The sequence below is a fragment of the Sycon ciliatum genome, chromosome 9 (assembly GCF_964019385.1).
Source record: "Sycon ciliatum chromosome 9, ocSycCili1.1, whole genome shotgun sequence".
Lineage (NCBI taxonomy): Eukaryota > Metazoa > Porifera > Calcarea > Leucosolenida > Sycettidae > Sycon > Sycon ciliatum.
In genome coordinates this window covers 11,223,732-11,237,903 of record NC_088651.1, presented here as the reverse complement: position 1 = coordinate 11,237,903, position 14,172 = coordinate 11,223,732, and the positions used below count along the sequence as shown (strand labels likewise).

General features: G+C 46.7%; 1 protein-coding gene across 1 annotated transcript in view; it reads right to left on the bottom strand.

Moving 5' to 3' along the window:
• Positions 1-14,172, bottom strand: part of LOC135824689 (uncharacterized) — a 67,736-nt gene that overhangs the window by 25,569 nt on the left and 27,995 nt on the right. The window contains exons 13-18 of the mRNA XM_065337398.1: positions 14,027-14,095; positions 10,455-10,526; positions 8,771-8,839; positions 3,932-4,003; positions 2,566-2,655; positions 321-398 (exon numbers count right to left, since the gene is read on the bottom strand). Of these exons, the coding sequence (XP_065193470.1) occupies positions 321-398; positions 2,566-2,655; positions 3,932-4,003; positions 8,771-8,839; positions 10,455-10,526; positions 14,027-14,095 (450 nt within the window). The remainder of the gene's footprint in view (positions 1-320; positions 399-2,565; positions 2,656-3,931; positions 4,004-8,770; positions 8,840-10,454; positions 10,527-14,026; positions 14,096-14,172) is intronic.

Here is a 14,172-nt window from a genome sequence, read left to right as displayed (position 1 = left end):
CCTACACAGCATTTCACACAATGAAGACAATATATATTCATGATTCGTAACCGCAGGAATACCACCCCACTCAAAGCTTGAGATGCAGGTTCTGAAGCCCAAAAATTACAACTCGGAATTGCAAGATTGGCATTCTGGATGAAAATCTGAGTTTCATGGGGGGGGGAGTGAAGGAGTGGATGTGAGTGTGCGTGTGTGTGTGTACATGTGTACGTGTGTGTATCTGTATGTGTATGTGTGTGTGTGTGTTCATGAGTGCATGTGTGCATGCATGTGTGTATGTGTGTTTGTGTGCGTGCGTCCATTTGTCTAATACTCACAGAATTTTCAGACTTGCCAAGTAGCTCAAATCAAAAGCATTGGGTTGTAGTTCCATCAACTCGTTATCACTCAGATCTCTGCAGCAAAATGTGAGCAAAGGCAAACAGACAATCTACATGCACTGCTGCTCAATGCAATCCAGTCGGATCGCTCAAGCATGCGCCGGGCGCTGGGCAGCCTAAGACCTGCAAACACTGGGCTGCGTAACGGTGCAAGGCGCAACCATGAAGGTGGACATCCCACCTTGTCTTTGTGCTGAAGAAAGCCGTGACATCTTTTAATATTCTCTTTAGGCTCAAATCAACTCTACACACTTAATCACTCTCCCTCTCTCATTTACAAAACACGTCCTGTCTATAATTGAATATGCATGCATTGCTGTCGCCCCGCTCTCAATTTCACCCCTTGAACGCCTTGAGCGAATCCAGCGCAAGGCGGCCAGGATTTGCCTCCGTCTCCCCCATCTTCACTCCTATTAATCATTCAGCTCTGCTCCATCGGCTCAAATGGCCGGCAATGTTCTCTCACCGCAAATTGAAGCTCACCCTTCTTGCACACTCCAAAAAATACCAGTATGCCCCACAACACATACGCATGCTCAACACCCCCCAGGGGCGTACAAAGGGTGGTTTCCGGGATGCCCGGGAACCAGTAAAAAAATCGATATGGGTACGGAGAATTTTTTGACCCAGGCCCAGCGCGCGCAGTGCATGCAGTGCATGCCTGGACTCTCTCTCTCTCTCTCTCTCTACGCCTGACGGTCGGAGGACGGCGACCAGCCCAGGTGTAAAAGTGGTGCTGGGACACAGCCTAGGTCTACTGAACCGGGTGCCACAAAGTGTCTAGTTACATCGCTCGATTTCTCCATCTCAGAGTCAAATATTCCTTTGCAGTTTGTTTTGACAAAGTTGGTTGTGTTTTGGACGATGCTTTCACTGTGCGGAAAAGAAAAAAATGAAGCGTCCACATCCAGAGGGCCAGTGCTTCATTCAGAGCTATTTTGAGCAGCAGGCAAAGCGTGTAGCCAGTGGCGAATCGTTGAAGTGATAGATAAGATTGCAGACACACCTGACTTGCAAGCAGAGTCTGCAACGAGCAGCACTGAGGAAGAAATCGTCGGCGAAGCTGGAGAGCGACCGTTGTTGGAAGCTGTTGGATCATCCAAGACTTACTTCAATGACATGGTATGTGTTGGAAGGGATATTCTGAAAGTCGATTTCCACAGTGGAATCCAGTCCCCGAAATTTGCTGGACACGGAAAAGATTTCCTTCATCGACAATCATTGTGCGCCACCGAAGGCGAAGGATAGCATTTCCTGTGCGTCTGCAGACGGATGGCAAACAGCGCCGCTTTCAACACTCTCACTAGATACCATATACACGGTCAGAAAAATATTTCTGAGCCACCCAAGTGGGGCGGTGTGCTATTTTGCTGCTTTAAATTGTAGTTAGACCACGTTGCCAAGTATCTTGCTGGTCTCGTCATCGTCCAGTAGCAATCGACATTCTTTGTTCCCGCGGGACTTTTAAATAGCTTGTGCCCATTTTCATTGCGCTTGCCTTCCCCTCTTTGGTCTCTCCTTAACCTTGAACCTTCCGAGTTGGAAGGCTGTTTTCACGCTTCGAAGATGGGTTGGAACTAGGTGTCAGGTCGTCAAATGTCTCAGTACTCTGTCAGTTTTGTGGCTAGTTGTTGCACTTTCTGGCTGTATAATTTATAGTATCTAGTTACAGTGGTGGACAGTTACCCCGTATCCGTATGCCCCTTTCCTTTCTACATATCTTACCATACGCAGTAATAAGAAAACGACTCGCACACACCGTATTTTACCGGTTGTAAGTCTACCCCGGGTATAGGTCGACCCCCGTATCCGGAGGTCTCAATTCTGCGTTTTAAAGTTTTCACCCAACGAACCACTACTAACCACTCCCTGCTACGAACACATCAACAAATCATGTAAACATTCCCTATAGGAGAGTATAACTGCCCAATCCTTTGAAAAGGCAAATAAACTGGCAAAATGTGTACACATGGTGCTCTCGTGCACGCAGTGCACATGGTGCTCTCGTGCACGCAGTGCAGGTCATTTTTGCAAGATACTGATAGTTCCCGGTTATAAGTCGACCCCCACTCTTTTTCCTTCTATTTTTCGTCGTAAAAGGTCGACTTACAACCGGAAAAATACGGTATCTTACTTTACGCAGTACAAAAAAAGTACTAGTACTAATTAGGAAATAACTCACACATATTGTAGGCGAGAGTGGCTGTATGGACGACGATCAGTTCCCAAGAAGTCTTGTGGCAAAAGGGAAAGTCCCATATTGCTCAGATGTCTGCAAAAGCGACAAACCATAAAATGAAAAAAAAGTAGAGCAGTGTGGAGTTTAAGATATCGGATCTACCGGAGTATGCACCCAGTGTGCTGATCTACCGGAGTATGCACCCAGTGTGCTGATCTACCGGAGTATGCACCCAGTGTGCTGATCTACCGGAGTATACACCCAGTGTGCTGATCTACCGGAGTATGCACCCAGTGTGCTGACAGTGCTCAACACCACAGAGGCAGGAGGGGTCAACACTACAGAGGCAGGAGGGGATTATACCAGTGTGCTGACAGTGCTAAACACCACAGAGGCAGGAGGGGTCAACACCACAGAGGCAGTAGGGGATTATACAGAACAATAAGGGTAAGCAAGGCGAGTTTGTCGCTACTTTGAGTTTTAAAAATGCTTACGCAATCATCAGGCAACGGTTGCCTGACGACTGCGTAAGCATTTAACTCAGTGTGTGCTGTGTATACCCTCCATATAATACCCAAACTGTATGAAAGGCTAGGTATGACAGGACCAACCTTTTGGCCATCAACGTGTGTTTACTGCTGAGGAGGTCATGTGCGTGCTGTGTATGCCCTCTCCATTTAATACACAAATGGTAAGAAAGGCTAGGTATGACTGGACAAATCAAAACTCTTTCCATCGGCCCTGTACTCTACACATGTTGGCATCAGTCTCTGTCCTCTCACACTGATATCATCGATATGAGGTCCAGTACTTGCGAGAGATTAATAGGGATAATCCGTAGTGACCTAGAATGTATCAGCTACTCCCGTGTACCATGGCCATTTGCCTGAGTACCACTAACAGCACAGTCCATTGTTCTCGGTAACCCTAACAGCACAGTCTATTCACAATCTCGTGTGAAGCTGCCCGACAATTTCTGGTCTTGACAGCCGGAAATAAATAGACTGCCATACTATATTATGTTTGGCAAACCGAGCTCATTATGTCACTGGCATGTATGAGTCCAACTCTTCCACTACGGACAACGGAAAAATTTGCCATCACCGCAGCGTTTCTGAACAGAAGTTCATACAGAGCACACATCGGGTATGCATGCACACAGCTTCCGAGACCAGGACCACACACACACACACACACACACACACACACACACACACACACACACACACACACACACACACACACACACACACACACACACACACACGCACACACACACACACACACACACACACACACACATGGGCAGCTAGGCCAAGGAATCGGTTGACAGACTGCACATACACATAGATGTAGGTTGAGCACTTACAAATTGGTAAGGTTGGGAAAACGACTGAGCAGGCTAAGTGATCCCGGCTCCACAAGGTTGCCAGATAAGTTGCTGCACAAACAGAGTGGGAAGCCGCGTAGGTCCTGTTCGTCAATGGCAAGAAAACTGCATTGCACTAAACATTATACCAACACTGTATTATCTATGCTGACAGTCCCTTGGGGCTTCAGTGGACCATATTGTCGAGATTATAAGCCTCACTTTACACACCAGTAATTTGCGGCCAAAAAGTTGCTGCGGCTTATACTCGGAGGCTTATACTCGGAGGCTTATATTCCGATGCTTATACTCCGACGGTCAAATTCACGCTGATACCCAGGGTAGATGTGTGTGTTGCGTGACAAAAACGTGTCTGGATGTGGCTTATACTCCAATACCACTTTATGCTCAGTAACAGTTTTCTCCAGTATCCTTACGGCGTCGCTGGATGCTGATAATCCAATGTCAAACTACTTATTCTCTAACTTCTCTACAACTCTATCTACTTACCAGTTGCCCACTAACGATGGCGAGGGAACCTGGCAATGCTAATAACAGCTGGGATGGGACAAAAAGGCACGGGATGGGACGGGGCAAGACGGGACAGGGCGGGGCAATAGTGGGCAAGACGGGACAGGATGGGGCAAGACGGGACAGGACGGGACAGGACGGGACAGGACGGGACAGGACAGGGCAAGACAGGACAGGACGGGGCAAGACGGGACAGGATGGGGCAAGACGGAGCAGGACCGGACAGGACGGGGCAGGACCGGACAGGACGGGGCAATATGGGATAGGGTGGTGTAGTAGTGTGTGTGAGGAGGTAATATGTGATTTATGCCCTTGCAGTGCATCATACTTGTGCAGGATATTTACATTTCCTACAAGGCTTGTGAAGTTGATATGCATGCTTGTCCAAGATAGGTGCCTCAACTAGTGCGTGAGCGTGAAACTCGGAGTAAAACCACTTTCTCTGTCCTCCTATTGTTTGAACAGCTCTACCACTCGGTATTGAGCTCTCTCTTGGACAGTCTGGAACCTCTCTGTTTTATAGGTGCCTCAACTAAACATTTCTAAAAACTGCTTGAATTCAGCCAAAACTCAGCTGTTGTGACATTGGGGGCAATTCGTGCAGAAGGTTGGCTGCTCCAAGCGGTCGAGCTCGTCTCACACCCCCACCTGGAGCTAACGAGGTGTTTATCGTACTGACAGCTTAGCGTCATGGTAAGTTGGTATCCCCATAGTGCGTTGCACCATCGCTTATAAATGTTATACAATCGCGTTACACAATCGCTTAGAAATCTATGTAGGAAAATTGGCTAACTGGGCGAGCATCATTCCGAAGAGATTTCTCAAAAAGCTCGAACCAAATTTGAATTCCTGGAAAAGGTCTAGAGGTCTATACTGTGGAAACATAATAATAATAATAATAATAATAATAATAATAATAATTTCAACTGGTTTGAGGGAAAGAGACAAACGGGAAAAGTCTGAAGAAAAAATTGACTGTCACCACCAGGACTCGAACCAGGGACCCTCGCTTGTAGCCAGCGATGCTCTAACCACTGAGCTATGGTGTAGTCGTCATCCCAGCAGAGGCCGTTCAACATTTTCTTCAGACTTCGTAACTCACACTTCCTGTGAATCCACACAGGCGGGTGGGACGCAGCCCTCACTGTAACCCACACACTTCACGTACAAACTAGCACCCGGGGAGCCCCAAGTCATAAAATTTCAACTGGTTTGAGGGAAAGAGACAAACGGGAAAAGTCTGAAGAAAAAATTGACTGTCACCACCAGGACTCGAACCAGGGACCCTCGCTTGTAGCCAGCGATGCTCTAACCACTGAGCTATGGTGTAGTCGTCATCCCAGCAGAGGCCGTTCAACATTTTCTTCAGACTTCGTAACTCACACTTCCTGTGAATCCACACAGGCGGGTGGGACGCAGCCCTCACTGTAACCCACACACTTCACGTACAAACTAGCACGCGGGGAGCCCCAAGTCATAAAATTTCAACTGGTTTGAGGGAAAGAGACAAACGGGAAAAGTCTGAAGAAAAAATTGACTGTCACCACCAGGACTCGAACCAGGGACCCTCGCTTGTAGCCAGCGATGCTCTAACCACTGAGCTATGGTGTAGTCGTCATCCCAGCAGAGGCCGTTCAACATTTAATAATAATAATAATTTTTTTTAAAGAGGTCGGAGGCGGATAATACTTTAAAACGAAGGCAAGTTATGGGTCGCAAATATCCACGCAAACACACATCCAGTCATAATAAGGCACTTGTCATAAGTATCCGAACGTTTTCGGTCCCTTCTCATCAAGGATTATACAGGGAATGGCTCAAGCTGGAAAGACTAAAACTTATTTAGCGTAAAGATAATTAGATAACAACACTCGTGGCAAGGTGGAAAATTATCAAGTTTAGCACGACACAAAACTCGAAGGAAAATAATAATAGTGACAACAACATAGTGAGCAAATTAAGTTACATTGTTACCACCTCGACGAGGAGTAACACCAAACAATTGTAGCGACAACACATTTTCTTTCTGTACGCAAAGTTCAGGTTCTAACTTACGGATATACAAAGCTTCTAACACAGCCAAATGTAACGCACATCTACCACGTGACAATATTGAGAAAACGTTATCACTGTACAACTCACGACAATTGGTACGGGCTGACAGATGTTGCTTGATTGACGAAGTGTGATTCTTAGCTCCATTGGGTGTTGTCTCCTCCAATGTCCCGTCATCTCGCCTCTTCGTGGCATGACCACTATCTGTCTCTTCGCGTTTCCGCGGCCTTCCACGTTTCTTGACACTAACCGTTGGGTGCGCGATACCCGGTGTCCTTTCCGTTACGTCTCCTCCATTGCGGATTTCTATTGAGCTTCTTACTCCAACTTGTCCGTTGTCCGATATTGAGGTTAGTTTTCGCGGTCTACCACGTTTTCGAATATTGACTGTTGTTGTCACTTCCGTTGTCGTTGTACGTTCGTCCTCATCAGTCCGTATTTTCACTTGGCTTCTCGTCACCCTTTCCGACGCCGACAGATCCTTTGTCAGTTTCGGTGGTTTACGTGTCGGTCTTTCACCATCTTTTATGCTGTTCTCAGCTGGCCCGTGTCCTACACACGCAGAGGAGGACGGGCATGCAGTCACGTGCTAAACTTGATAATTTTCCACCTTGCCACGAGTGTTGTTATCTAATTATCTTTACGCTATATAAGTTTTAGTCTTTCCAGCTTGAGCCATTCCCTGTATAATCCTTGATGAGAAGGGACCGAAAACGTTCGGATACTTATGACAAGTGCCTTATTATGACTGGATGTGTGTTTGCGTGGATATTTGCGACCCATAACTTACCTTCGTTTTAAAATAATAATAATAATAATAATAATAATAATAATAATAAAACAGGTCGCGTAATGAAGCAGCATAACGATAGATGTGCAAAGTCATGATGCCTGGTCCGCTTCTGTCCTGGGTTCACTACCCCGTGCGTTGCAGCCGCGAGCAAAACCAGCTCAGGCTGAGAGTTCCCTCCATGATTGCTTGTCCAAAGCGCGCATTCTGAGCCCACTCAGATCAGTCATGGTCTTCAGTGGCATGTCTCTGGCAGCTGTGCTTGCCTTGACTGCCGTGGCCAGATTCGATTTCGGGCGTCCACGCACACCGGTGACATCTTGACGGAAGTAGTTGTCCATTGCCTGCTGTGGCGGGGCATCTGAGGGCATCCTCAGAACATGACCCAACATCCGGAAACGGCGGACAGCAACGGTGTGCGAAAGTGGCTGTGTGTGTGCTCTGGAATATAGGTCTTTGTTGGAGATGATGGCGGGATACCTAATTCCGAACAAGTTCCGTAGTTGACGTCTATGGAAGGCGTTCAGCTTCTCCAGTGCAGCCTCTGTCAGTCTCCAGGTTTCGCAGTTGTATAACAGTGTTGGTAGGACGATGGCATTGTAGAGACGAAGCCTGGTTTCCTCGGATACAAGTTGACGTCGTATCCAGCAGCAAAACAGAGTGGCTTCACATCTCTGCCTCCACCACCGAATGGCGAAGATCGAAGCAACTTGGCTCTCTCTTGGAGGAAGAGGAGGACTTGAGCCGACGAATGGACCAAGCATCAACATCGTATGGCCGCATGTATTCGCTCTGGATACGACGTCAACTTGTATCCAAGGAAACCAGGCTTCGTCTCTACAATGCCATCGTCCTACCAACACTGTGGATACATACTACTGTAAAAAAACCTGGTGTAAGCGACCTCTCGCTTTAGCAACCACCTGCTTTTAATTTACCATTTTTCCATGCACGGGCAGTTCTATACAGAAATTGCACCGGACACAGCGACCACCTGCCTTGCGCGACCAGCGACCGACTTTTAGTGTACCAAGTGCCATATTGGACCTGCACAGAGCGACCAAAACGAACCAAAAGTGCCACTTTGGCTGGCAGGGCTGACTGCAACAGTGTTGAGGTGCGCTCTAAAGCAAGTGCATGCAGTCAACTGAAGTGACAAGTGACAGTACAGGATGCGCTGCATGCACTTGAGTGAGGTGTGCTTGGCCTGCACCAGAGTATTCTATGCTCCACAACTGTCAATATGAGCACATGGAAGTACAATCCTGCACATGCATGCATATTCCGATACGCCACGATTGTACGGGACCTGGTTCTAAAGACCTCCTGGCTTTAACAACCACCTTTGCTTGCACCGTGGGGTGATCGCTTAAACCAGGTTTTACTGTATAGTGAAGTGTTGGCATGGAGACCACTAGATGATGCAGTGCTCTTGGAGTACAATTTGTTTGCCCATGTCTTACAGGTCAATGAGGCCTTGATGTGTGTTGTTCAGGAAGTTGAGATCCGTTAGGCCTGTCTCTGCAATGTTCCTGGAAGAAGCACATCCATCAACACATACACATATACACGCACACACACACACACACACACACACACACACACACACACACACACACACACACACACACACACACACACACACACACACACACACACACACACACACACACACACACACACACACACACACACACACACACACACACACACACACACACACACACACACACACACACACACATATACACATATACACACATACACACAAATACACACACGAATGCATATACAATGTATGTGCATGCATGTGTGTGTGTGTGTGTGTGTGTATGTGCTCACGTGTATGTATATTATACATACACATGAACACACACACACACACACACACACATACACACACACACACACACACGCCCACACGCCCACACGCCCACACGCACACACACACACACGCTCTCACACACACACACACACACACACACACACACACACACACACACACACACACACACACACACACACACCTCAGACCTCAGACATGCCCATCGTGGAAGCGATGATAGCGAACAGCTAGCTATGTTAGACATAGCAACTTGTGCTGGGATTACACCATTCAACAGCTTGCAAGGCTGATAAATTTACCGACACTAATTTAGCCTGATATCCACCACAAGACTGATTGAAGTGGCTTTTCGTGGCCAGTGGATCTTTTTCATTTTCATTTTTTCCATTTTTAACACACACACACACACGCCACACCACGTTCTCCGGCATACACTGGCTGTTGGTAACCACCCAGGAGAATGAAAGAAGAGCTAGGAGAATGAGAAAGAGAAGAAAGATGGAGAAAGACACACACACACACATACACACACACAGACACACACACAGACACAGACACAGACACAGACACACACACACACACACACACACACACACACAAACGCATGGTCATCATTCAGATTCAGATCATCCCTCAATATCAGTATGTGTATCGCTCTCTATCTCTATGTCTTCCTGCCTGTCTGTCTGTCCGTTTATCAGTCCGCCTGTCTGTCTATTTGTCTGCCTCTGCCTATCTGCCCTATATTCAGTACCGCCGACAATTGTTCCCAACCTACACAGCCATCCTTATGGAGAGTGCTGGGATCGGTCACCAGCTCTGAAGAGCTCAGCTCAAATTACAGAATAGCACTAGGTAGGAAGAAGTCTGTCAGAACAAGGAACACAAACTCTGCCACAGTCCCATGCTTCTCCTGTGTGCCGACCTGCATAATTCAAGATAACGTATACACACGATCCGTTCACCTAGCTGCTGCAATGAAGCTGTTTTATGAACAATTGTTATTCACATAATGGTTTCGTCCATAGATATTGAACTTCTTTCACAAAATGAAGTATTTATTCTCCTTATGGGGTGGGAGGGGGTTGACCAATTTCGTTTCCGAAAACGTTGATACATGTACGAGGCCGTAAGAGCAGTGACACACTTGCCACCGTTGCTCTACATGCATGTACAGTATACATCAACCTGTTGTTATGTTCTGAGGGGGAGGAGAGGAGGGGTTGGGCTGACTGGAAATTAATTCGTCCCGTGATAAAATTTCAATTTTCACGGACGGCCTCTAACTCCGATACACTTACAATGTCCTTAAGCGAGACCAGTGCCGAAGAACCATTGGGGCATTTGGCAGGAGAGGATTGCGGGAAACATCTCTGCACAACCAAACATGGACAAGTACAATAATAAAATTATACCGTAATTCAGCTTCATTCGAGGAAAAAGAGTCGCTTGCTACCCTGCTCAGATTTACTCTGCTGTGCTAAATACTCTTGGCAACCGCATGTCGAACACGCTGTACGCAAAGTGTCTGTTGCTGTGGGACAGCTGTGGCGTCATGGACCAGCACTGTCAATCACTGCACGCCGCCTATGGTACATAGCAATAATTCAGTCTAGGATCACTTATGCATCTATTTTTTTTCTGTGCCTCACAAAGCAGTTAGTCACCTGTCAACTGAAAGTCAGCAAGTCTGGCGTTCGCGCCATATTCCAATTGCATGGCGCCGTGCCCACTGGGCCACTACGCAGACGCCTCTCACTTTATTCTGTTGAGCACTGACCTTTTCATCTACAAAGTCTTGCAGTTTGTCTTTCGGTGTCTGTCCTCGTCAGCCAGCACATTGTTTCTGCCTTATTTCAAGTTGATCTCTGCCGACCCCGTCCTGCACGGGGATCGTCCCTTCACAAGGGGTCAAGCCACTCAGCTTCTCCATATCCCCTTTCTCCCTGGACAATCTGGACGGCATACTACACATTTCCTTGGTAGCTCCCTCTGGAATGCCCTATCTGACCATATCAGAATTCTCCCAATCTTGAGTTATTCAAATCCTCTATCTCTGATCTTGATCTGCCATCTCTTCATGCATGATTTACTTCATTCGGCAATGCAAGACTTGATCATTCGGCAAGTCTTCCTATTCTTCCTTCTCTCTCTCTCTCTCTCGTTCATCTCTATCTCTCTCTCTCTACGTCTCTCTCTCTCTCTCTCTCTCTCTCTCTCTCTCTCTCTCTCTCTCTCTATCTATCTATCTATCTATCTATCTATCTCTCTCTCTCCCTTTTTCCCCCCTTTCTCTGTCTCTCTCTCTCTCTCTCTCTCTCTCTCTCTCTCTCTCTCTCTCCCTATACTTTTATCATAAAACACAAGTAGCATCTTCACCATCCATAGTCCTTCTATATGGAATCTACATACTGCCCTCTCCATATTTTTTAGTACGGAATATATGAGCCAGAGCGCGCTAAAACATGACCACAGCTTTTTTTGAAAAAGTCGAGATAATCGTGATTTGAATTCCGCGGCAAAAAATACGAAGTGCAGTGCAACGCGAGTCGCTGTTTTCGTTCTCCTCGGTCGACTGGACTGCTCCGGATGCATTTCTTTGTTGCAAGTAAGTTTATTTGTTTCAGTTTGTATTCCATGTTGCTCCGAGTCGCCTAAAACTGATCGTCATCGATGTATCGACGGAAGAGCCTAGTAGTAGTAATGTACTGCGGAGCGGAAGAAGACGACATCCTCGCACTCCATGCGCAGGATAAAATATTTTGAGGATTCTGGTCGGAAACAGAAGGAAGACGATGATGGCTACAGCGACGAGTCATTTGAGGGCGACACTTTCATCGAGCGTAAAAGAATTGATGCTGGTAGTCCCACGATCTGCAGTGACGAGGAATTCTACTCTGATGACAACCTGGCAAGCGATTGGCATCGACACTGACTTGGGAGATGAGTCGGCCAATGATTTGGCCAGAATGGAAATCGCTGCACATATCCGGGACAATGCCAGTATTGGTTGCAAGTGGAAAAACAATCAATGGACTCTGCTGCTCCCTCCACTTCCTCAGTCGATAATTTGAGTACCCTTATGCGGAACATCGCTAGCACGAGCAGTAGGCAGCGAAAGCAGTACTCTGGTGAGCGGAAAAAACGTGTGCAGATGGGCTTTGGTGTGGGGAATATGAGTGCGACGTCTAGTATGTTGAGGAAGACTGTGTGCAGCAGTGTATACGGTATATCTGAATGTACAGGTGGAGTGTGATGCAGAGGATGTGGAGTGCCAACTTCTTCGGCCATCTACAAATGTTGACCGTGTTTTCGCTGGCGGTTCTCCAGTGGTGTTCCAAACAGGAGGTATTTCGGACACCCAGCTCAGCTGCCTATAGTCGAAGTATAGAAATTTTGGATGTGGCCGGGTACCTGTTAGCTCATGCTGTAAGACCCTGGACAGAGGAACTGACCGGGAAAGGATGAACCAAGGGACATATGAACTGTGTGCAAAAATGACAATCCCATTGCTGTACATAGAATTTCACCATTTCAACAGTGCTGCATATAATACCATTGTAGCAACACTTGGACATGTCGGATCAATCCAAAACTTTCAGACAGTGAACATTAGGTGTGTTTGATCATTTTTGAACAAAAAACTGAAAATCGAATTTTTGGTCTGTGGTCATATTTTAGCGTGCTCTGGCTCATATAGCTGACAAAGTACCAATTTTTCTTTTCTTTTGCTTCACATTATCATATTCATCAATTAGTAGGAGCCGTGGTTGGCTATGGCCATCCTGGCAAGAAGGCAGATATGCCTGTTCGATTTGTGAATACAAAAAAAATACCATACCATACCATAATACAGTGTAAACCACTTAGTATGTACCCTGAAAATACATTCTCTGATAATACATACTCTGATAGCCAATGCTGTAGACAGCAAGCGGTTCGGCCATAAAGGCCTCATCAGTACAGCTACGAGCTAAGTAGGCCGATCTACCAGCCAAGGTGCAATGGAGGCACCACAGACATGATCATAGCTCATTGCTCTAGCGCCAGAGTGCTCTAACAACGAAAAGCAGCGAACAATGCGTAATGCAGCAGCACTAGAGCAGCCTACCGAGAGTGCTCAACAAGACGAATGTGTGTGTTCTATCAGAGTTCTATCAGAGTTCTATCAAAGTTCTATCAGAGTTCTTTCAGAGTTCTATCAGAGTTCTATCAGAGTTCTATCAGAGTTCTATGGCTGTGTTTACATGAAGCGTTTCAACCCGGGTTGAGTTCGACCCGGGTCAGATTTCAAACCGCCATGTACACAAAATGAATGGCGCGTTTACATGACGCATTGCGCTTGACCCGGGGTGAAATTTCACCCGGGTCCCCCTGGGGGGAGGGTTGAAATCAACCCGGGTCAAGAAAATCGTACAAACGTACTTCTGTGCGTATCTCGCGCCAGGTTTGAACAGCACTGCAGATGCAAATTTCGCGCGAACGGATTCACGTGACCATACAGGATTGTAGAAGTGGACTTTTGGCGGCATATCAGTATTTGACCCGGGTCAACTGTCTTCATGTAAACGCTCACCTCTTTTGCCTAACGTATAGACTTTCAACCCGGGCTGAACTCGACCCGGGTTGAAATTTCTCATGTAAACACAGCCTTTCAGAGTTGTATCAGAGTTGTATCAGAGTTGTATCAGAGTTGTATCAGAGTTGTATCAGAGTTGTATCAGAGTTGTATCAGAGTTGTATCAGGGTTCTATCAGAGTTCTATCACAGTTCTATCACAGTTCTATCAGAGTTCTATCAGAGTTTTATCAAAGTTCTATCAGAGTTCTATCAAAGTTCTATCAGAGTTCTATCAGAGTTGTACTGTACTTACAGGAAGGTTGCTACTGCCATACGCTGTCCCACTGCCGGTAGATTGGTTAAACCACAACCTGAGAAGCAGCTAGTAACAGACAGCAAGGGAATACAGGACAGGGTGTGGGTACGTGAGAAAACAAAATACAGGGACGGAAAAGCAAG